The sequence below is a fragment of the Hippocampus comes genome, unplaced genomic scaffold (genome assembly GCF_001891065.2).
Source record: "Hippocampus comes isolate QL1 unplaced genomic scaffold, H_comes_QL1_v1.1 scaffold34, whole genome shotgun sequence".
Taxonomy (NCBI): domain Eukaryota; kingdom Metazoa; phylum Chordata; class Actinopteri; order Syngnathiformes; family Syngnathidae; genus Hippocampus; species Hippocampus comes.
This window is the reverse complement of record NW_017805008.1, coordinates 675,840-700,598: the sequence shown is the minus strand read 5'-3', so window position 1 is coordinate 700,598 and position 24,759 is coordinate 675,840. Positions and strand designations below refer to the sequence as shown.

Below are 24,759 nucleotides of genomic sequence, written 5' to 3'. Positions count from 1 at the left end.
GTGTCGGCACAACATCAGTCAGTTAAGAGGACCCCTCATCGGAGTCACACATTAGCATTCACAGATTTTGGTACTCGCATGTACCAGGGGACCCGCCCCGTCCATTTTGGAGAAAATTAAAGACTTTTGAGTGCGCCTTATGGTTGTGAAAATATGCTCGGTTTGTCTTTTCCCATTTTGGAAGGGAGCATTCTTTCTCTGTCTACCAATCAACACACTGCCGAATCTAGCTCTACCCCTTCCACAACCCTATGACAGTACCATAGCCTTATGGGTTGTTTTGCTAGCCTTCCCAACGTTTGTTTGAAAGGCATTCAAGTAGTAGTTAACATGTCTGCCTCACGGTCGAGAGGTTCGGGGTTTGAATCTAGTCTAAGGCTCTGTTTGGCGTTCGCATATGCAAGCGTGGCTTTGACCCGTGATGATCATCATTGCACACCAGGGTGCCATGGGAATCACCAGTCTAAAAAATATTCATGTACAATAATTGATCTATTTAAATGACACAGCATAGTGATATGTCAGAAAGCACTTACAGGTGTACCAGTTATATGAGCATCATTTTCAAAGTTGTAACCCTTATCACATTAGAAGAGGTCTTTATTAATATGTTGCCAGTGACTGGATGTATAATTGGACTACATTATACGCACGACCTTGTGTTTCTTTCTAGGTGTGGACATGTGTGGTCGGACAGTGATGGTTGTTGTGGGCAGAAACATTCCGGTAACCCTCATCGACGTTGAGAAGGTGCCACTTTGTCGATACTATGACATTCTCTCTAGTTAGAAGTGTCTCCAAGTACATCTTTTAAGTCTAACTTTATTATTATATCAAATCTAAATACAAATAATTGTTTGAGAGTAAAAATTTTTGAATTTCCTTTACAATGCATTTGAGCACTCTTGTTTGACAGTGATCGAGCGTATTCTGATACACAAATTACTTTTTCATTGCTATTCACCCCCCCCCCCCCAAAAAAATAGTCACACTAAAGACGACATTAAACATTAAGATCAAACTTGTATAATCCGAAACCTTGAGATCATTTCAGCAGGGACTGACTGATTTAACTACAAAATGTAAAATATTATTGCAACTTGGTGTATTGCATTTATGTAGAATTCAACTCATTAGGAGCTGACAACAAAGTACGAGCCTTTGACTAAGGCTCAAAAACCTGTAAAAATGAAGTATTTTGTGGTCCAAGGCACAACTGCAAAGCCTGAGCAATTGCGTGTTCATCAGAATGGTCTTCAATTAATGGGAATTCAACTATTTAATAACATATGCTGTGGAGTAAATCATGTTTGTTTGTGCACACATAAAGGCCCTGCTTTATTTCATCCATGTGATGGACCACATTGCTGTAAAGGAATATGTCATGGTTTACTTCCACACCTTGACGGGAGAACACAACCACTTGGACACAGAATTCCTCAAAAACCTTCATGACATTGTCGACATCAAGTAAGTGTTTCGTGTGTCATGCTAATCTCATAAGCGATAATTTACAAACTACTCAGGCTAGTGTTGTTTTCATTGATGATGATTTTATTTCGTTGATGTCCTTTTTTTCATGGTGACAAAAAAACAGCGACAGCTACAATATTGATGACAAAATCTTGACAAGACAATGTGTGAGTTTTCGTTGATGAGACGAGACTGGATGAAAATATTGGTGGGTACTCTATCAGAAGTTCGAAATGAATGCGTACGTCTTGCTGTTTATTCAAAAGGGAGCATAAATGATAAGGAGCACTCAGTCCAGTCCGATAGCCTTTACTCACATGACCATTCCCGTGCTTCGCTGTGTAAAGTTAGGAGGATGAGGGTTGCCAATCGCCGCTGTCGAAGCAGTGGTGTAAGTATTCCTAGCTTCTAGTATGGCTGTCTAAGGTGTTAATCAGTAAATTCAGGTTAAAACCTGTCAATAAAAACACAGCAACTGTAAGGCCAAAGCTGCCATGAAAACAGACACAAAACAACATGCACACATTTTACGTTAGCATGGTCATGCTTCTGTCTCGTGCTTTCTCTCATGATTTCTCTCTCTATTCCGTCCCCACACCCGCCAACATAATGATGCGTTCAAGAACCATCTATTTTCTAATCCGCTTATCCTTACTAGGGTCGTAGGGGGTGCTTAAGCCTGTCCCAGCTTTCTTAGGGCAGTAGGCGGGGTACACCCTGAACTGGTTGCCAGCCAATCACAGGGCACACATAGACAAACCACCATTTGAGCTCACAATCACAGCGAGGGACAATTGGAGTGTTCCATAAACCTCCTATGCATGTTTTTGGAATGTACTTTCAAACTTCATGCCTCTGGTGAATGCTTTTAGGGGACCAAACAAGTGAAAGTTTGAAGGGACAAAGTCTGGGCTGTAAGGGGGATGATGGAGTAGTTCCCGGCCCAGCCAGTTGATGGTCTGCACCGTTTGGGCTGCTGTGTGAGGTCTTGCGTTGTCATGATGCAACATAACACCTTCTGACTGTTGGGGCTAGGGACTATGGAAGCTTGTGCACAGATGGGAAGTGTTTGACAGTGCTGGGAGACTACAATGGAGGGGGGGGGGGGGTTATACCGAAAAATTCACCTTATTTATTGAATGACCTTCGTATATATACAGATGTATATATGTGTGTGCGTGTGCGTGTGCGTGTTTATGTATAATGTCAATGTTATGTATTTTCGTGTTGACATTTTTCTGTTTGACCTATTATATATGTGCAATGTTCAGCTATGCTGAATGTCCCACTCAATAAAAAAATTAACATTAAATAACACATGAAATCACTTGAGATTTTCAGGGGATTGAATTTAAGTGCTGATGGCTTTGTTACATACAGAGCTATCAAGTGCCACTTTTCAGCCCAATGGTCCCTTCAAATATTAATTATTGTAAAATTTATGCCTAAAAATAGACAAAATTTCAGTGGGAATGATTGGTGTCTAAACAAGTCTAAGACCTCTAAGAGTCTTTTGTTGACTGAAACTGGTCTGAGTATCACAAACAGAGATGACTAAAATGTGACGAATTGAATTTGCCCCAAAGGCGAAGTCTAATACGAAACAGGCTGCCAAAAACAACACTGATTCAGGTGTTTGCATTTGGGATCCAAGGACATCCACTGAATGCCAAATATTAGGATGAGATAAATGTATTAAGCAGATTTTAAAAAGTATTTAGTTGGGTGGCTACTGAACCTAAAGGGGACTTAGCTGGAGCAGCTTCCAGTCTTGGGGGAAGACAATAAAAGCTGCTGAAATGTTTGTCTCGGTCCTTTCTGTGACCTTCATTTGGCTCTCACCCCCCTGCTTGAAGTTCAGCTTTTACACTTTTCTAAAGCCCAGTGCCACAGACAATTTTGTGTTTAGAGTTTGGCACAAATGGACAGCCCATAAAAAAAACAAAAGGACAACAACTTCACCGAATTGTCTGGGTTCTGAGAATCTGGAGGCTGTGTTTGGAAGTCTTTCTTAAACCTTCTTGACTCCGCCTGCTGAGTATTATTCAAACTGCTAAAGTAAATATGTCTAGTTTCCACCAAGAAATATGGCAAGAGATATGTTGTCACAAGTTCCAAAATAACTAATCTGTGCTACTTTTGGGCGGCCTTCTGTTGGGGTGCTGAGCACGGTTGTAGGGTGTCTAAAAGGGCAGCAGTAGACACATTGCAGTGTTTTTTTTTTTTTGGACTGGTGGACAGATAATAGCCAATTTAAAACTAACTGGTGTCATTGCGTAACAGTACTTATGCACACTGCCCGTCAAAGCCATTCTCCTAATGTTCTGTGTAAAAGTTACTGACAAAGATCGGGGGGAAGAATGCGACCTGACAATTGCCCAGTTTTGTTAGTAGTATTGAAGATGTAACACAGGCGAGATGGCTCCATTCTGTAAGTGAATTCCGTAATCGTTGGACACAGTGGATGAACACCTGACACTTCTCTCATCTAACCTGTTGTGTTGAAAGCAGTTGTCATGTCAGAGGATGGTGCTAATGTTATCTAATGGACTGCAGTCGGGACCTGTGGATAAACATTTTCAGGAATTACTTTTTTTTTCCAGTTTGTTTTTAATGTTATAATATTTTGGGATATTGGGTTTTTTCAAGTGAGTCCCCCATGCCATCTTACCTTTCCACCGGAAATGCTTCATGCATTGCTGTGCATTGTCCGTAATCTGAGTACGGGTTACCGTCTTGCTGTGTCACACTGGGAACTGTTTCGGCACTGGATTCGTTTGCTACAAAGTTCCTGAAGAAAGCCAGCTTGTCACAGTGTCCCTGTTCTGTGTGTACAGATCCAGAATGGGGGTGTAAAAGGCAATCGTGTAGTTACCTCACTTTGAAGATACAAAGTCGAATCAGAAGTCTAATGGAGCTGTAATAGAGGTCGTGCGGAAAAGCGTAGCCCTAGTGTATTTGGAATGGTTTTCATAAAATATTAGTTCAGACTTCGAGGGCGGTTAGCAACCTTTGGTGTGCTACTGCCATGTAGTTAAGCACAATTGAAGTTTATTCTTCAGTGGGTGGTCTTTTAAAGCACTTTATAAGTTTAAGAAACACAGGAGGAGGTCAACATTATTTCTCTGCTAACGAGTGAGCTCCTTCAATCCATCCAACCAACCACTGTGTGCGTTTCATTTTACACGCCAGGAGATCTCTGTTCCATAAATACTTCAAACCCGCAAAAGAAAGATTGCAGTGTGGATTTATCTCAGTGCGCTGCGGGCTGTAATTCCAACTGTCAAAATTTTTTTCTGGCTCCACCGTCAGCAGGAGGGAGCCCGAGCATGGCAGGTTTCAACCCATCTTGCCTGTTCGCTATGCTTCAGATGTATTCTGGCTCCAGACGACCCGAACCAACAGACATGAACACGTCAAACCATAGTGATTCCAGTTATTACTGGCTGCGTTAGGAGACATGTGAGCTTGACCTTTTTTTTTTTTTTTTTGTCCTGGCATGGAAACAGAAGCCAAGCCGTACATTCAGGCTTTAATACAACACATGGTGGTCATATCCTCACTCAACATTGTGTTTCAGTTTCTGTGCAGTTGACACTGTACAATGGGGCAGAGGTCACCACCGTGGCGTCCATGGGCACCAGGCAGCCCCCAAGGACAACATGAATAGCACACAGGACTGTTCTGAAAATAGCCCACCAGTGATCCCTTGTATAGTGTTTTTCTACCTTAGGTACTCAAAGCTAACACTCTTTCCTCATTGACCTACTGATGACACAGTATTAGCAGCAGCTGTGTGTGTGTGTGGGGGGGGGGGGGCAGTATCTTGCTCAAGAACATTTCAACGTGGTCACAATGGCTGGTGATTGAACCCCCAACCTCTGAGTAGGGAAACCAGCACTCTACCACTGAGCCATGCCACCCCATAAAACATGGTTTTCAAGGAATCTTGTAGAAGTGATCATTTGAAAATGTACACTGGCAGAAATTAACATTAGTGTGAGAAATCATGAGCACAATCAATGTCTTCACATAAATCAGTATTATCGGAAAAATTTCAACATCGTCATAATGGCCTGTGCAATATACAAAAGTGAATAGATGTCATCATCGAGGTGTATTTTTCAGCTCTTATGCATTTTTCCGAGCCTAATGCATTAGGCCAAACAAAAAAGATAGTGTGTTTCCGGTAACATGAAATTTCAGCATAGGGTCGGTAGGTCGGACAAAGTTGTATTTTTTTATTTATTTTTTGGCCCGTGGTGTTCATCAAATAGCTGAATTTTTTTCGATACATCAATGGATGCTATTTTCTTAACATTACGGTGCGAGCATGCGACCGTAACAGAGAAAACGCGGTTTAAACTGTCGTCGGAGATCGCGGCCGCCACCATGTTTCAATGTTGTTGACAGACGACAGGGCAAACGACGCACGCGCCAAACGTGAATATCGCGAGTGTTTGCACCGATGTAAACCCTCTACACAAAAAATGTAGAGGGTTGTTTGAAAAAAATGCCGACCGTAAAGTTTTTTTTCGACGTAGAAATTCTCGGTCGGTCGGGTTACCGGAAACACACTACTTTTTTTTCTACGCCTTACTACTAACCAAGCCACACGTGTAAAATTCAAGAACCCTTCCTTTAAGATTGTCCCTTCTGTATAGCCATAACTGTCCATCCCCTCCTCCTCCACCTTATGTAATCTGTTGTGCATGTATACGTTGCCTTCTGGAGATTTATACATTAACCCTTTCATGCTCCAAAAATGATAATCTGCAACCTGATAACATGATAAGCTGTCCACTGTAGTGACCGCTGTCTCTGAAAGGGTTAAATGCAGGTGTGCAGTTGTTTCCAGTGTCCTCATTAATACATGTAATGATCACACAAGGTGTTTTTTTTTTTGCTTGTTTTTTTTAATGGACCGTTATTACAGAGCAATAAGCACAAGCCAAATGAGAAGAGTGCGTTAAATCCAAACAATGTCCAAAATTTAGATTCATTTCACACTTAACAGCTGCCGTTGTTGTGAAAGCAAGAATAAAGATGTATTTATTGTACTGTATCACATTAAACAAGCTAAAGTGAAATGTGCCTATTGCAAAGTACAACTGCATTAAGTTAGTTAACTGCACATCTACTGTATAGAAAAGTAATTGTGGTTAGCTTACTAGTTCCAACTAGAGGTGGTAGTTGGAACTACTAATACCTCCATCTGTTGAAGAGGAGATCGACACAGGGAGTCGGTGCCTTCAGTAAGCGAAAGGCAAAGGCCAATACAGTAAATGTTGAATTTCTGTAATGGCTCTGATGCAGCAATTTTGCTGGATTTTTATGTGAAAGTGCCTGTACTCGCTGGCATGAAAAAAAAAATCTTTAAATTTAGTTTACTTTTATAACATTTACAGCAGCACATGTACTATATGTAATGGATCTTAATGCATAATGCATCAACATATTTGGATCTTAAGTATGTCATTCTTCTTCAAAAATCTTATTTTCTGTCTCATGCATTGTAGGTTTAAGAAGAATTTAAAGGCCTTCTACTTTGTACATCCAACATTTCGCTCAAAGGTAAGACTCACCACTCAAAATTGTTTCACTGTTTTATTGTGTTCATTGTTTCATGTTATTAATTTAGCGTTTGAACTGCCTTTGTTTTTTGTCTGATGTTCAATTTATGTACAACACTTTGTATGAAACTGTGGTTGTTTTTAAAGTCCTATGTAAATAAAGTTGAGATCATGTAAGAGAAAATAAAAAACACATTTTAATGTTTTGAGTCGTGAAACTGTACAAAGTTTTGATATGTCACAATGATCCATAAATCAGTATCAATAATAGATGGGGAGATGCAGACTGCTGTAACAGACCCCATAAAAAAACGATTCCATCATCTATTTCATGTGTCGTTCTCTGTTAAAGGTTTTCTTCTTAAAAGACCAATTGAAGCATGTCATCCTGCCACGTGGCCTCTCTTGTTAAAACCTGCAGGTGTCTACTTGGTTCTTCACCACCTTCAGCATTTCTGGCATGAAGGACAAGGTGCGGTACCTTGACAACCTGCAGCAGCTCTTCACCTGCATCAGGCCGGAGCAGATTGACATCCCGCCTTTTGTGATGGAGTACGATGCACGGGTCAGCGTGCGCGCACACACACACACACACACACACACACACACACACACACACGCATACAGTCCTTTTAGGTAGCTTTCAGTCTAAGTTGATTATTATGTTACAGGTTCATGTAAAAAAGAAATAATGTAAAAACGATTATCTGTTTTACGGTCAAACTGTCGGCCACATGAAAAGAACTTTTAACTGTACAGGCTCACAATATTATAACATTCCTAAACTAAAATACTTCTCACCCTGAAACGACAGCTGAAAGACACATAACAGGAACAGGAACGCGTTTGCCGAGTGATACTGTCATCTAGTGATGTTTTAGGGTACATTTATTTCTTTTGAAAATGGAAGTTAATTTTTTTCCTATGAGAGCCATTTTTGGTTTGAATGTTAGCATTATGTATTTCCTTTTTTGCCATCACTGCTACCCTTCTGTGGTTGTGTTACAAGAAAACATAAAAAGCAACATACCATTCATTTCACTTAATGTTCTCAAATCGTCGGCCCGGTGGTCGACTGGTTAGCGCGTCGACCACCCAGTGCAGAGGTGCAGGGTTCAATGCCAGCTCCGGCCTTTCTGTGCGGAGTTTGCATGTTCTCCCCGTGCCTGCGTGGGTTTTCTCCGGGTACTCTGGTTTCCTCCCATCTTCCACCACACAATGTTGCAGAGGCGTGTCAACCAGGACAGCCCCACAACATCCAGAGCCTTGAGGAACTCCAGGCGGATCTCATCCACCGAGGAGCTTTTTAACCACATCAGTGACTTCAACCACAGAGATAGGAGAGCCCACCTCAGAGTCCTCAGACTCTGCTTCCTCCAAGGAAGGCGTGTTGGTGGAGTTGAGGTCTTCAAAATACTCTGCCCACCGACTCACAACGTCCCGAGTTGAGGTCAGCAGCGCCCCATCCCCACTGTACACAGTTTTTAATGGTGCACTGCTTCCCCCTCCTGAGACATTGGACGGTGGACCAGAATGTCCTCGAAGCCGTCCGGAAGTCTGCTTCCATGGCCTCACTGAACTCTTCCCACGCCCGAGTTTTTGCCTCGGCGACCACCGAAGCTGCATTCCGCTTGGTCAGTCGATACCCGTCAGCTGCCTCTGGGGTCCCACAGGCCATAAAGGCAATGTTATTTAAAATAACATTGAAAGCCACTCGACTAAGTGGAAATAATATGACGTAAAGAATACAGAGAATAATTTTGTTAACATATTTATGAAAATAAAATAACAAATGTATGTTATTCGCCTTGCTGGCCCTGAGGGTCCGCCACTGGTCCTTGTAGATACCTTGAAGTAATCCGTTTTTCACTTAAATTTCATCAAATTTGTTATCTCTGTTTCACCTCTTCTTGAAAAAAGCAATGGGAACAATAAGTCAATTTGTACATGTGGGTAGTGTTTTTGTGGGTGTGTGAGTGGGGTTGTGTGTCATAGATAACACACATCAATAACTTTAAATGGAATTCCACAGTGCTCAAGTGTGTGAAGAGCCAGCTTTGCTCTTCCAGTTGCTCTCACTGAAGTGCAGCACCCCGTGAGGAGGAAACCTTAAATGGTGTGTGACTTGCCTGGATGCAGGCCGGCAGCTAACAAACAAATCATGTGTTTGCATCTGATTCTGGTTCAAGAAGGTTGGCTTCATCCTTGACATTGGCGCCCAGCAATCTTGAGCTTGTTATGTTTCTTGGACCCGAGTGAGGGTCCATAAAAAACATTCTGACATTGTGAATTCTTTCAATGGTGAGAAGGTGCTGCATGAAACGTAATGTGAAACTCATGCAAATAAGAAATGCCAGCGTTTGTGTCCCTAAACCCATAAAAGGCTTACACCGTGTGCCAAATGTTTATGGATTTAAATGAAGTAAAATTCAAGTTTTAGCTTTTCTGGGAAAGTTTGATACACTAGTGACCCCTTGATTAAAAGTGTGGCCCTCCAGCATTTAAGGTGCCCATCCCTGTTGTATACAATAGCTGCCATTCAATGGCAATGAATGAGACAGCTAGAAGTTTACAGGTGATTCAGCTTTTGCAATTTTTTTGCAATTTTGCAAATTTCCCCATTGTGGGACAAATAAAGGTTTTCTTATCTTATCTTCTGATTGGCTGATTTGGACTCTACCGCAATAACATCAGTTGTCATTCGGCCTCTGTCCCATTAGGAGATAATTGACTTGAGTTCTGGCGATGTGTCGTCATGACCTTTTTTCCTGTCCCTGCATTCGTCTATCTGCACCCTGGCTCACACTTCGAGTTGGAACCAGTCAAGACTGGGGAGCACAAATTGGCAGATGGTCGAGGCAGAGTCGCCACCCTGTTGGATGGGCAGCCAAGGGAGTCTAAAGAATAGCAACCATTTTCGACAAATTAGACCTCCTTCCACAATGTAGTAGGGAAAGGCTCCAAAGCAGTGTCTTGATCTTCCTGGCATCCATTAAATACTGTATTTCTACTGAGAATATGTAGTCTTCTGCAGGGTTCCCACGTAGCCTGGAAAACCTTGAAAATGATTGACCAATTTTCCAGTCAAAGAAAAAAGATCGAACATGAGAAACAGAGCAAAATGTCCTGGAAAAGATTGTTGTCCTGGAAATTTACTTCTCCTCCTGCTTTTCTCCCTTTTGTGTGGTTGAACGCAAATGGGTTAAACAGACATGTATGTCTCTCTTCACCACTGCCCAGTGTGACACGCCCACTCAATCAAATTGCATATTCCCAATGCCCTTTGTTCTCATATGACTTTGTTGCTGGATTTAATGACTTTTCATACCCCAGTAAGCGAAAACTGACAGGTTTCTGTAGCACTGTATGTGGAGTGGGTGTGGTGTCTCTCCCTTTCTCTGTCTCCGATGTTGAGTGACAAAGATATGTTGTGGGCCCGTTGAGATTAAATACATTTCTGGTTTCAAAGAGCTGTAGTAACCATGACGGCGACTTTGAACGAGCGAAGTGTAACATGTAGTCTTACTGGGCTACGTTTCTCTCAGTATTGACAGACAGCAGAAGCAGCTGACAGCAGAAACATGAATCCGAATCAGAATCATCTTTATTGGCTAAGTATGTAGAACACACAAGGAATTTGTCTCCGGTATAGAAAAGGGAGTGAATTATAAAACTTCATGAGGATTTCATCTGTATTGAAATACTGTGTGTGTCACTAGTCAACCTGGTTGTGGGTGGCAGTGCCAAGGATGCTGACATGGGCTTTGGCCTCGCTTCAACCCATCAGTCAATCAGCTGTATTCCATCGTCTTGCTTTACGAAGCAGTGTTTATTTTGGTTGGTCCAATGGTCAGCACGTCAACCTCACAGTGCAGAGGTTCAATTCCAGCTCCGGCCTCCCTGTGAGGAATTTGCATGTTCTCCCGGGCCTGCGTGGGTTTTCTCCGGGTACTCCGGTTTCCTCCCACATTCCAAAAACATGCATGGCAGGCTGATTGAACACTCTAAATTGTCCCTAGGTGTGAGTGTGAGTGCAGATGGTTGTTCGTCTCTGTGTGCTCTGCGATTGGTTGGCAACGGGTTCAGGGTGTCCCCTGCCTACTGCCCGAAGACAGCTGGGATAGGCTCCAGCACCCCCCGCGACCTTTGTGAGGAGAAGCGGATCGGAAAATGGATAGCTGGATGGATGGATGCTTTACTAAGCAATCAAAGTAATTTCGCTGTCAGCAGCGGAGTGAGCTCTTACAGGTCTTTTTCCAAAAATTAGCTTATTGTGATAAAGTTCATTATTTTCCATCATGTAATGATAAAAATTCAACATTCATATATTTTAGATTTATTGCACATCAACTGAAATATTTGAGGTCTTTTATTGTTTTAATACTGATGATTTTGGCATACAGCTCATGAAAACCCAAAATTCCTCTCTCGAAAAATTAGCATATCATGAAAAGCTACTCTTCAGTAGCTATTAACCTAATCATCTGAATCAACGAGTTAACTCTGAACACCCGCAAATGATTCCTGAGGCTTTTAAAAACTCCCAGCCTGGTTCATGACTCAAAACCACAATCATGGGTAAGACTGCCCACCTGACTGCCATCCAGAAGGCCACCATTGACACCCTCAAACAAGAGGGTAAGACACAGAAAAAAAAAATCTCTGAGCGAATAGGCTGTTCCCAGAGTGCTGTATCTAGGCACTTCTGTGGGAAGGAAAAAGTGTGGCAGAAAACGCTGCACAACCAGAAGAGGAGACCGAAGATTGTAGACCAAGGTTTAGCGTCTAAACCCCAAGGTTTAGACGCTAAACCTTGGGGGGCCTGTGGAAGCAGTGGACTGAGTCTGGAGTAGAAGCATCCAGAACCACCATGCACAGGCGGGGCTACAGGTCAGGTGCCGCATTCCCCCCGTAGAAGCGGCTGACCTAGGCTACAGAGAAGCAACACTGGACTGTTGCTCGGTGGTCCAAAGTATTTTTTTCGGATGAAAGCAAATTTTGCATGTCATTCGGAAATAAAGTTGCCAGAGTCTGAAGGAAGACTGGCGAGAAGGAAATGCCAAAATGCCTGAAGTCCAGTGTCAAGTACCCACAGTCAGTGATGGTCTGGGGTGCAATGTCAGACCCTGGTGTTGGTCCGCTGTGTTTTATCAAGGGCAGGGCAATGCAGCTAGCTATCGGAAGATATTCGGGCATTTAATGTTCCATCTTCTGAAAACCTTTATGGAGATGAAGATTTCATTTTTCAGCATGACCTGGCACCTGCTCACAGTGCCAAAACCACTGGTAAATGGTTTGGTGACCATGGTATTACTGTGCTCAATTGGCCTTCCAACTCTCCTGACCTGACCCCCAAAGACAATCTGTGGGATATTGTGAAGAGGAATTTGGGAGACACCAGATCCAACATTGTGGATGAGCTTCAGGCCGCTATCGAAGCATCCTGGGCCTCCATAACACCTCAGCAGTGCCACAAGCTGATTGCCTACATGCCACGCCGCCTTGAAGCAGTCATTTCTGCAAAAGGATTCCCGACCAAGTAGTGAGTGCATAACTGAACATTATTATTTGACGGTTAACTTTTTTTTGTATTAAAAACACCTTTTTTTAATTGGTCGGATGAAATATGCAAATTTTTTGAAATAGGGATTTTAGTTTTTTTCCTTTATTTTTCCAAAATTATCGATATTAAAGCAAGGAAAGGCTTGAACTTTCAATTGTGTGCAATGAATCTAAAATAATGACCTTTATCACAATATGCAAATTTTTTTGAGAAGGACCTGTATATCAGTGTTGTGACGTTTAGTGAATGAGTCGTACTTTTGTATGACTGTTTTGGGGTGAATGATGACAATCGATTTGCAGCTGGGAAAGAGATGTTTTTTGGGGGGGCTGCAGGGGGGGTGAGCCAACTAGGTATGGCATTTGGTAACATTCAAGCAATCTGGCTAATTGTACAATAATTAAGGTACATTTGTAGAAAATAACATTTCACCAAAGCTTGGAGGTGGACATTAGTAATAATAATAATGCATCAGATGTATACAGCACTATTTTGGACACTCAGAGAGGCTTCAGCACTCACACATTCACACTCTGATCATGGTAAACTACATTCTGTAGCCACAGCTGCCCTGGGCCAGGCGGACTAAAGCATGGCTGCCAATGTGCGGCTGCAGCCCGTCCGACCACCAACAAAAATTCACACTCAGCCATACATCAGTGTGAGTGACGCTGAAGGCAAGGTGGGTGAAGTGTCTTGCCCAAGGACACAACTACAAAAGACTCAGACAAAGCGGGAATTAAACAGTGGATCCGGGGGTTACTGGACAATTCGCTCTACCTCTGATTGCGGCTTCCCCATAATTTTTTAATGTTGTGATAACTTGGCTGGTATTGTAGCGGATGATAAAGTCCTAGAAAATCCCCGGAAAAGTCCTGGAAAACTCTTGGAAAATAATTTAATGAAAAGTGTTCCTGTTCTGGTAGTTACCCTTAATATAATAAGACAAGCATTAAACATAAAAGGACCGGGTGAAGGGTTTCAACAGAACACATTAGGCCAGTTCAACAGGGGGAGATAATTTTTGGCGAAAGCTCAATTTTTAGCATCTTCCCCCATGAACAAAATTTGCTTTGCAGCTCTGCGGTTGTGGCTGACTGGCTCGCATGGCGGCTAAACAACAGCCATTTCGCTAAAAGTCCTTAATCACAACCTCCATGTTGGTGAATAAGCAACACTTCTGACAAATATCGAAAGGAGGATGAGTAATATTCAAGAGGGAAAGAACTGCTTAGGCTAAACAATGCTAAACCAGCAGGAAGCTATCATTTAATGTTGTCATTAAACGCCAGAATAAGTGATTGATGCGATAGTACAATTACACTCAAGTCTCGATTGTAACAACTATGAAATGCAAATACGTTTTTTCGAGAGAAAATACGTACAGCCAATGATGGAACAGTCCAAAAATCTGAAATCTTACGTTCAGACTGATTCCAAAAATGTCACTTCATCTGTAAGTGTCACTCCATTCAGCTTGTGTCGAGGGAGTTTAATCGCAGAATACATACGTAGCTGCTTCACTAGCACCCCGCCACAACAGGAAAGAGGGGCCGCTCCTACTTTTCTGACAGAAAAAAAAAAAAAACAGCGTTGTTAAATTAGGTTGCTGGTGGATGTGCTAAAATTAATTGTAAAGACGATTGCTATCTTGGTCACAGTTGAACAGCTGTAAACGAATAAATATACTTCCTAGGTACCCCATCTTCCTTTCTTCCCCTTTCTCAAAGCCTGCTCCTTTTTGGCTTGGCCTCGGCCAGTGTTGGAAGCTGGCTGTTGTTGTACAGCTCCCAGTGCTCACAGACCGCAACGATTATTTTCTTCAACATTTTTTCTTTCGTGCACACTGCACAGACTGCAGTGTTTTGTTTTTGTTTTTGTTTTTTTCACTTTCTTAAGGATGCTGTCTGTGTGATGTGGTAAGTCCATTCTCGACGCCAATTGCCTGTCACGACGCAGTGGGTGGCGTCTTTCAAATTTCTCAACTTGAGCAAATGGGCTCACCCTCGCTTGTGCCACCTCAAACGTGTCAATTGTGCAACCTGTCACGCATTGACTTTTTTTGTGACTAAAGTGAGAGTAGGCAAGATTATTATTTCAGTAAACAGTATTTTTGTTTACTTGTGACCCATTTGAAATTGTAATGCAAAATAGGTACCTTGGCTCAAAGGTGGTTTCCAACTTCTCTAATCAATACTCACCTGGGAAAAAAAGCCCTAATAATAAATCTGATATAAAGCAACTTAGACTGATGCACTTGTATGAATGTATAGCGACAAGCAAGCTGTAAGCTGCCTCAATGAACCAGCACTGGAAAGATCCAGACTCGTGACACACTTGAAACTGATGTCTGGTGCCCGTCGACAATCTCTTTCAGTTCCTGGTGGGCGTAACAAATGTTTGCAGAACCAATGGTGCATAAACAACCAATTAAATAGTACAAAACAAGCACCACAGTCATGAGCCATGAGCCAGTGCGCATGGTTGTGCCCGCAGCATTAATGCTACGTGGCTGTTATTAAGCGCTACCATACACCGCTGCGTCTCATTAATAAATGAGAACAAGTTGCATGTGCCTATGAAGAACCCATTGGACACATGCGAGCCAAACTGTTAGAATGGGTTTCAGAAGCCGTACCATCATTATGTTTGCGTATGTGTCAGTGCCAAAAGCATAGCGTGGCGAGCAGCCTGACTGACAGAGGAGGCAACCAGTGATTGTTGATGACGTATGGCAGGCATGTCCATCTCCGGGTCTGGAGGGCCGATGTCCTGCCTGTTTTCCATCTCTCCCGGCTGCGACACACCTGATTCATGATCAGCTCATCAGCCAGCTCTGAAGCGGCATTAGAAAGATCCTGATTATTTCAATCATGTGTGTTGCAGCCGGGAGGGATGGAAAACAGGCAGGAAATTGGCCCTTGAGGACCGAGTTTGGACACCCCTGATGTATGGAAACAAAAGCGCATGTAAATGATGATTTATCCTGTTAGAAAAAAACTATCGTCTATTTTTTCTCATCGAGGACTAGTCGATAGGTATAGTAATTATCGTGACCGGCCAAGTTGTAGCCACCATCATCCCCAAACCTCAACCACATAGAGAAGCTGTAGAGCATCCTTTAAAGCAGTGGTTCTCAACCGTTACCATCCTTGGACCCCCAATTTCTGATCGGTCATGACCCACTTAAGTCCGGACATGTCAAGAAAATATACACACTAACACAGTAGTCAAGGCATAATTACAGTAAATGCACTATTTGTTTTTAAAAAAAAAAAAAAAAGTTAAACAATTAAATGGAAAGCAGTGAGTCATATGTCATATGACCCCCTGTATTTTTTTTCTATATGTGACTGTGCAAAATGAATCCGTGGCCCACTTTTAGGACCTGACCCACCAGTTTAGAATCTCTGCTTAGCAGGAACGTCAGTTAGCCCGCCAAGCAGCAGCTCTGGAAACCATTCCTTGCCTCACCAAATGAGATACAGACAGAAAGTTCATTGTAAATCACAATATTTTTCGGAAAATTAGCAAAAAGAATATACAGTGAACCCTCATTCATTGCGAGGGTTATGTTCCAAAAAGAACCCGTGATCGTCGAAATCCGGGAAGTGGTCAACTTTATTTTTTACAATACTGTATTATAAAATATAAAAATTAAAAAATATTTATCAACGTTTTCTTACAAATAACTGATAGTTTTGAGAAATAGTGTAAAATAATTTTAATAGTCAATATGAGGTTGGATACGTGACTCATGCCTCTTCCACCCGACTCCGTTCTTGCATCTTTTTCTAGTGAAGGCTGTGGTGCAGGTGTCTTTCCCGAGATAACATAGATATGGGTAATTGTTGGGATATATATATATATATATATATATTTTTTTTTTAATTATTCTCATTCAAAGTTTGTTTCATCTGCAATGCACCGATGGCACTTGGCAAAGAATGTGAATCTGGAGCGCCAAGAGAAACATTTTAAAACGGACACCTGAGCTATGATAGTGATGTTTATGCACGTAACACGCTGCAAAAGTGCGTCCCATGCCTCGGCGTCAGGTCTCTACTAAAGTAGGCAGTGATTTCCTTTTCACAAACTCTTGTATCTACTTTATTTTTCTGTTTCATTCATGTTAGGTGCGGCTATGGCTGTTGCTCATCATGGCGTACATATGTGCGTGTGTGTATGCATGCTCGTACGGTAACGCGTCAATTGCGGGAGGTTCATTGCTTGTTCAGTACATCCAGTCAAAAAAGGTCTGGCACCCCTGTTATACTAGATGAGACGTGGAGACTGTTGACATTGGTTTGTAGACTCTGCAGTCCCTTAGCCAATTAGGATGCAGAACACAATGCGCTGCTAAAATAAAAAAATTAAAAAAAAACTGCGTGAAGCCGTGAAAGGTGAACCGCGTTATAGCGAGGGTTCACTGTATGACTAATAATTTGCAATCAAGTTTAATAGCTGTAGGTCATGCTTGTGCAACATTGCATTCCTGGCTCCTTGGAACATTTAATTTTGTTTTGTTCAAGCATTGGGTCTGCCATACAAAAATTCTCTTTTAGAAGTGAACTCCACTCTGCTGGTCTAATTTAAGCACAGGCAGTTGGAAGAAATGTGGTGGTTTAGTGCTCAATATGCAGAGACGTCTCAGTCGTCGCAGAGCTTCCATCACACGACATTTGTCACAAAATGTGATAAGCAACGTGAGAGAGGAACAGCTGAACTCCAAAGTTGGTATGGCATGGAAGTTTCCACCGATAAAGACCACTCATAAAGCAGGTCAAGTTTTGTGGTTGATGAGGGCCAATGGGCAGTCAGACAGACAAATTTGCACTTCAGGTCAGTGTTCCCTCTGAGCTACGTGCGTGAGCGTTTGCGCACTGCTCTCAGCGCGCAGTGAATGTAAGCGGCACATACAAAAAAAAAAATTCAACCCCAGCTGTATTTGCATTTTGTATTTTCATATTCTCATATAAAGAAATTGAAAAGTTTATTTGGCAGATGTGGTTGATGGACCAGAATGGAAAATGCAACCAAAAAAAGACTGAAATGCAAGGCAAGTGCACGTCATCTAACATTGCTCTCCGCCAAAGCGTGGTAATTGGCAGCTCTGAGCTGCCATTGTCACCAATGGATTAGACGCAAATTATCACACTTTGGGTGGCTCAGTCAGACTTAGTCAGGTATTTTGTCCCACACTTCATGAGCAAATTGGTGGCTAATTAGAGGACACGCCTCGGTTGAACATCTCCCTAACGTCACATTCTTTTCAGTCTTCAATCGAGGAAGTGCTTCTCAATTTTTTATTTTTTTTTGTTCCGCTCCTCAAGGAAGAAAGACTGAACATTTTCCGACAACTAATCCCGCAGCTCTCTACCCTGACTATAAATAGTATCACTTCTCCGGTAAATTGTTGAGTACAGCTCTGCACTACATCCTTATTAACTTAAAAAAAACAACCGAAAAAAAATGTAGGTAGCGTACACCAAAGAATAACTAGTATTGTTTTTATTTTTTTGTATTTTTTTTGTCTGCAATAAAAGATTGAAAGTGCATCAATTTGCTTGAAATTCAAACAAAAGATAAATCCTTATTTAAACTAGAAATATGTTTTCGCCGACTAATTGAACCAGTTTATACCGAAAAATAAAATGTAATAGAATCAACAAATACTAATGAATTCAAATTGATCAGCAACATTAACTCGGGCACACAATTTCTAAAACACATTAACCAACAAAGCAAAAATGAGTAAAACAAACTATTTTTCTTTATTTACTTCTTCTTCTTCTTCAAAAAAAGCATGTTCCTGTTGGTGACCCAAGGATTGCATAGGGGAGGGCGCCCAACTATTGGAGAAGGATTGATCTCCGGGTACCATCATCTTTAGTCAGACCGGTCTCACCCACCCCCCCCCCGCCCCCAAGTAATTCTGATGAACCACAATTCAAACGCAATGTCTGATTTTCATTAGTTAATTATCTTCTTTTTTTTATTATATATATTTTTTTATTTCTACTTATGTCCTTTTTTTTTATCTGTGGGGTTTTCTTTCATGAAGCAAGGTGTACAGCATGTGTCGTTCCTTGATTAGAGACTCGTTTTTGGGGATCGACATTGACAGTTATCCATAGAACATCTCCGCCCCGGCCGTTGACGTGGCTGGTGGCAAAACAAAAACAAAAATGAATGAGACCATCTTTGGCGGGACATGAAAATTGCCCCCCGCGCCCCTCCCCGCCACGAGTCTCACAGAGGAGTCTTTTGAAGTCCTAGTTCTTGCAAATTTAGCAGATTCTTCAGCCTTGCGCTTGGCTTACCAGAGGAGGGAGACACTGATTTTTTTTTTTCTTCTTTCATTTGAAACCCCTGTTCCTGTTCTCTCGATTACAGGTGAACGGACGTTCCCAGTCTTCCGGCCTGTGACGGCTGACCAATCACAGTCTCAAACGGTTTTGGAAGCCATTTTACAAAGATTTTGTGCTCGACTGCCGCCTCAACCCACCCAAGGGACTGATCTACATTGTGGAGAGACTTATACATGAATTCTGTAGTCCATCTGTTGGTGGTGCTTATATGGCGTCCGCATCCTGGAAACACGCCAGAGGGCCAATGTCCCATCTGACTCGGAAGTTGCCAGCGTGATGCGGTGGTGGTCATCATGCAGGAAGAAGACGTCAGCGGTCTGGTGCTACGCGACATTGAGAATGTGTCATACCAGGTTTTCAGTCGGAATGCCCACAAGCCCATCAGTCTGCGAGCTCTAAACAGCCGATGTCGGGGAATGTCCAAAAGGTAGCCGTGAATTTTTCCCATTTTCGAATTTACTATCAAAAGCTTTACTGACTTCTGTTGCGATCAACGCAGTTCTCACTCAAAGATTCATTTTGTAGCATGTTAATGATCGTTTCCATTCCAATCATGAAAAAAAATCACAAATTGTCACCAAGCTTTCACTCTAATCGAACATTTATTTATATATATATATATATATCATGTGACCTCAAATGCAAAGTTTTCTTCAACATCCGTAAGGTTAGTTAACATACAGCGAATAAGACAAATGTTCCATGTTTTTAAGACCCTTCCAGCTTGGATAACCAGATGAGAAATGTAAAGTCAGCTAACTTGTAGCAAATTGTTCGTTTAAAAAAAAAAAAAAAAAAAATCACAGTTGAAAACGCTTCTACTACTTCCAGCTTTAACGTTATTTTCAGAGTCAGGCCAAGCGGCGCCTTTTGTGTCGAGGCATCAGACTCCGACGACAGATTTATGGCAAATATGTTCTTTGTTTGGGATTCACAAGTCAAAATTCTTGTCATCGCTTTATCGATTGGATTCTAGTGGTTTCCAAGCTGACTGATTGTCCTTTGAACCGCTTTGGGTTCGCTCTTCTTATTCTACCAATTTGGTGACGCTTTGCTTTCGACTTTACATTTCAAAGGAAATTGTCTTTAGTTTTCCATTGACAGTGACACTTTGATTTGCTCACTTTTTTGGTGTTTTGCACACACACACACACACGCAGAAGCACTTTTCTTTTTCTTCCAGTCGGCAATGGCGAGGGTGTGTTTGTTTCAAATGGCAAATCAAAAACACCAAAGTACTTGAATACATTCCGCTGTTTTATGGTCTGTGTGACATCAAAGTCGCCAACACAAATCTTTAGAAATGGAAGTGGTCACATGACCACACACTTCTTTCAGCTCGACACTTGAGACTGAACTCAAAGGTTGTGTTTTTTCACTGGAGGTTTACCAAAGCAAACCTGACGAGATTTTTAAGTTTTCCTCAACAATGTGAAAGTGTGAATAAAATCTGTTGGAGGCATTGGCCATCCCCCCCCCCCACACACACACACACACATGCAATAGTTTAGAACTGATTATGAGCCAAATCACCTTCTTGCAAATGTATCTTTTAAAATCTTTCCTTTCATTTTACTTCAACTGTTAATTGTCAACTTTTTTTTATACTCTGATTAAAATGATGTGCTCTAATTTGCATTTTTGTTTTCTTGTGTGATGTTGGAGACCGGCTGACATTTCGAAAGACCCCAAATGTGGAAGATATTGGTTTTTATTGTTGTTTGCGTGTTGTTTCCCCCCCAATGAGATGGAGACTTGAGTCGGTGTAAAAGGGGCTCTCCACGACCTCCTCACACCAAAAATTGCTGGATCGATTTCTGTGTCTGCTCTTGTGTAGTACCGATGCTGTTCATACATAAAAGTGACGCTGCAAAAGGTGGCAATGTGCCGGCTTTCCAGGCAGCCTGAAGAAAAGGTTTCACGTAAGTGGCGAATGTGTCGAATGGCATGATATGGGATCCTTCGCAAGAAGCTCTGAAAATTACTCGCGAATGAAAATGCCGGCATGCTTTCCAAGTTCTGCGCTCGTTTGAGGTTTGATGTCAGAGCGCTTCGAGCCTGACCAAGTTCACTTTTGGAAGAACTTTGGAGCAACGGGTTCACGCGCTTTTTATCATTTCAGGCTGTGATGTCACCCCTGAGGCGGACCGCCACTTGATCCTGAAAGATTCATATTACCCATACGGGCTGTTAAATTTGTGGAAGCTTGTCAAAGGAGACGGTTTGGAGATGTCTCATGTCCAACTCGTAAAGTTGGCTGAATGCTGTTCATGTTCGCTGCATACCTGGAGATGTGTCACTGCCTTTGTGGTGGCACGCATCCTTGGCGATGGGATTTTTACAATTCATCCACCAGAAGCGAAAGGTTCACCTTGACAAAGACGGAGATGTGCGCAAAAAGACTACATCGTAACAATTTCACAATTTCAGTCGCTTTAACGTGTGAGTAATGTTGTTTGAGGTTGAGCGACTGCAGCTCGTAAACTACTTCAAGAAAGCAGGACTGCCCAGATGAAGAGATCAACCATAGTCACCCGCATGAAAGTAAAATGTTCAGATTGTGGAGTTTTCATGAGACGTGAATTCCATAAGAGATCCATTTGGGAAACATGGCATGCATTGATTGTGAAATTGACTTGCGTCACGAATCTGGAAGTCATCGCCAGTGACATGTGCGTGTGCAGTTCATCACCAGGTTACTTAGAAGGAGTGCGTGTTTTTACATTCACTTTTTCATGAGAGCCGTTAAATCTCATCTAATAACTGAATGCTTAATTAGGACACACTGATAATTGAGAGATTACCAGGTTGCCAAGCAACACAGTGCACACGTGGCTCATTAAATACATCCATCCATTATCTGAACCCTTTGTCCTCACGAGGGTCGTAGGGCATTAAAAAAAAAAACAAAAAACTATAGCACACATCCAGTGACTGTCGTTCTTTGTGGGCGTGATTTGCGTTTCAGCGTGTGTGTGTGTGTGTGTGTGTGTGTGTGTGTGTGTGTGTGTGTGGCGGGGGGGGGGGGGGGGGGTGCTGATTATCTTTTTTTTTTTAAACAACTAATTACAGCTATCATGTCGTATGGCCAGATGTACTGTAAGCGCAGTTTTTTTCAAATTGTACGTCATGGTACAGAGGTCAACAATGATACTGTTTACACTTTAAAACACAGTCGTGTTTTTGACAAATAAAACTAGTTTTGTGAAGAAAAATTTTTCTGAGGTTGGAGTTGATGTGGAAAAAAGAAAAACACGTTAAAAGCTGTGGAAAAAGCTTCTCAACATAACCAAGGAGAAACACGTTTGATTTTAGAATATTAAGTCCTTCAAAACGTTGCCATCATTGTTTTCAACCACTTTGTAATCCATCCATCTATCCATTTTCTGATCCGCTTACCCTCACAAGGGTCGTGGGGTGTGCTGGAGCCTCTCCCAGCCGTCTTCGGGCAGTAGGCGGGGCACACCCTGAACCGGTTGCCAGCCAATCGCAGGGCACACAGACGAACAACCATCCGCGCTCACACTCACAACAAGGGACAATTTAGAGTGTTCAATCAGCCTGCCATGCATGTTTTTGGAATGTGGGAGGAAACCGGAGTACCCGGAGAAAACCCACACAAGCACAGGGAGAACATGCAAACTCCGCACAGGGAGGCCGGAGCCGGAATCGAACCCTGCATCTCTGCGCTGTGAGGCCGACGCGCTACGCACTGGACATCCGGGCCGCCCCACTCTGTAATGATTTTGATTTTTGGTTTCATTTTGTAATCCCTGCCACCTCTGAGGGAGAGTATAATACACTGCTAAATTTCAAACAGGGTTGACATGTACACATCTGTTCATTTTTCTCTTGCGTTCTCGTAGTTTCAAAGTTAGGCAGGACTAATCTAAAACTTTTGTTGAGCCTTGGCATAGCTTTAAGCTTTTTGCTTTACTTTCATCTGGAACCAATGAACTAAAGGTTTCCCAGCGTCAATGATTGGACCAGTTTGAGCAACAAATCAGCCGTGGAGATCCAGCGTGTCGACACTTCACACATCATTGATGCAACCCAAGATGTCAAATCAAACGCAGACTCAGAAAGTTAAGAACAGCAAACAGAACTTGATTATGTGCGGAAGCCTTCAAGAGAACTCGAGCGCTTGCATCAGCGACGGGGCCTGATCGCCACATGGCAACTTGGTCAAAAAAAAACGAAACAAAACAAACAAAAAAAAAGACTTTGTTATTCAGCAGCAAGCAGAACACGTGCCAACTCTGACCATGTTTGAAAGTGACAATGATGATGCATGAAGGTGCATGAATGAGAATGCAATTTGTTTCTGGTTGCTGATTTTGGACCCTATTACTGTTCCCAGTAAGGAGAAGAATGTAAACTGAATGGATATGATGAACAAAAGTTAAGAATTATTGATTTATTTATTTATTTTAATGGCTGGCTGTAATTTTTGTGTTCCTTTGAGTTCACTAGGTTTAGCTATTTGTTATTTGTGTGGGTCACAGATTTGTTTTACCTCCTGTGCAAACAATACTAAGCACCCAGATACAAACTTGTTTAAGTTTTCTCTATAAACTCCATCGTCCACACTTTTCATGTTTGCTTTAGGAGAAAGAGAGAGAGGAGAGTGTTGAATATTTTTCCAATTTTCGGGCGACACACTGTACTGGTCACCAGTCAGTCGTAAAGACACATACACGGTCAAGAATTCCATTGTAATATAACAGTAAAATACTGGCAGCGGGGATGTCGGTATTTTACTGTTATTTTACAATGCACCTATTTTAACAGTGTAGTACTGTATTTTGAATGAGAGTATATTACCATAGGATAACAGTGGGCGGTGGTGGTAATTTGACACCGCATCTATTTATTATAAATCTACTACTGTGCGGCGGCCCAATGGTCGACTTGTTAGCATGTCGATATCACAGTGCAGAGGTGGAGGGTTCGACTCCAGCCTTCCTGTGTGAAGTTTGCATGTCCTCCTCGTGCCTGCATGGGTTTTCTGCGGGTACTCTGGTTTCCTCCCACAATCTAAAAGCATGTGTGGCAGTTAATGGAACACTCTAAGGCACAGGTGTCAAACTCAAGGCCCGGGGGCCAGATCTGGCCCGCCATATTATTTTAGGTGGCCCGCGAAAGCAGATCAAACATGTCAAGTTCCATGATGCTTTCTAAAATGTCAATCAAAAATGTTAATTCTCACATGTAATAAATAAGAGAGATATTCTAAGCATTTTCTTGTAACCAAACCTCTCATGATGAGAACTTAAACAAAGGTTGAATCAACAGTTATTCTTGACTTCTTGATCTGGTTTCAGTCATAACGGCCCTCCAAGGGAAAGGTAACTAAAATGTGGCCCGCGACAAAAATGAGTTTGACACCCCTGCTCGAAGGTGTGACTGTGAGCGCGAATGGTTGTATGTCTGTGTGTGCCCTGCGATTGGCTGGCAACCGGTTCAGCCTACTGCCGAAAGACGGCTGGGATAGGCTCCAGCACGCCCCGTGTCCCTTGTGAGGATAAAGCGGATCAGTCAATGGATACTACTGTGCTTTGGATTATAGTACACAGTGGCGGACCCTCAGGGCCAGCAAGGCCTTTTCTGCAGGCCTAAACATTCTCTGAAAAGTAAATTTACTTTTCTGAGAATAACATTAATTTGTTATTTTATTTTCATAAACATGTAAACAAAATTATTCTCTGTATTCTTTACGTCATATTATTTCCACTTAGTCGAGTGGCTTTCAATGTTATTTTAAATAACATTGAAAGCC

The 24,759-nt window shown here is 42.2% G+C and overlaps 1 protein-coding gene across 3 annotated transcripts in view; it reads left to right on the top strand.

The window, feature by feature from the left end:
* gdap2 (ganglioside induced differentiation associated protein 2) overlaps nt 1–20,612 on the top strand; it is a 46,520-nt gene extending 25,908 nt beyond the window's left edge. For all 3 annotated transcript variants that reach the window (XM_019860120.1, XM_019860115.1, XM_019860128.1), the window contains exons 10-14: nt 674–750; nt 1,331–1,470; nt 6,993–7,047; nt 7,468–7,611; nt 19,006–20,612. In XM_019860120.1, coding sequence (XP_019715679.1) covers nt 674–750; nt 1,331–1,470; nt 6,993–7,047; nt 7,468–7,611; nt 19,006–19,038 — 449 coding nt within the window. In that variant the 3' untranslated portion in view covers nt 19,039–20,612. The remainder of the gene's footprint in view (nt 1–673; nt 751–1,330; nt 1,471–6,992; nt 7,048–7,467; nt 7,612–19,005) is intronic.
* Nucleotides 20,613–24,759: the final 4,147 nt, after the last annotated feature.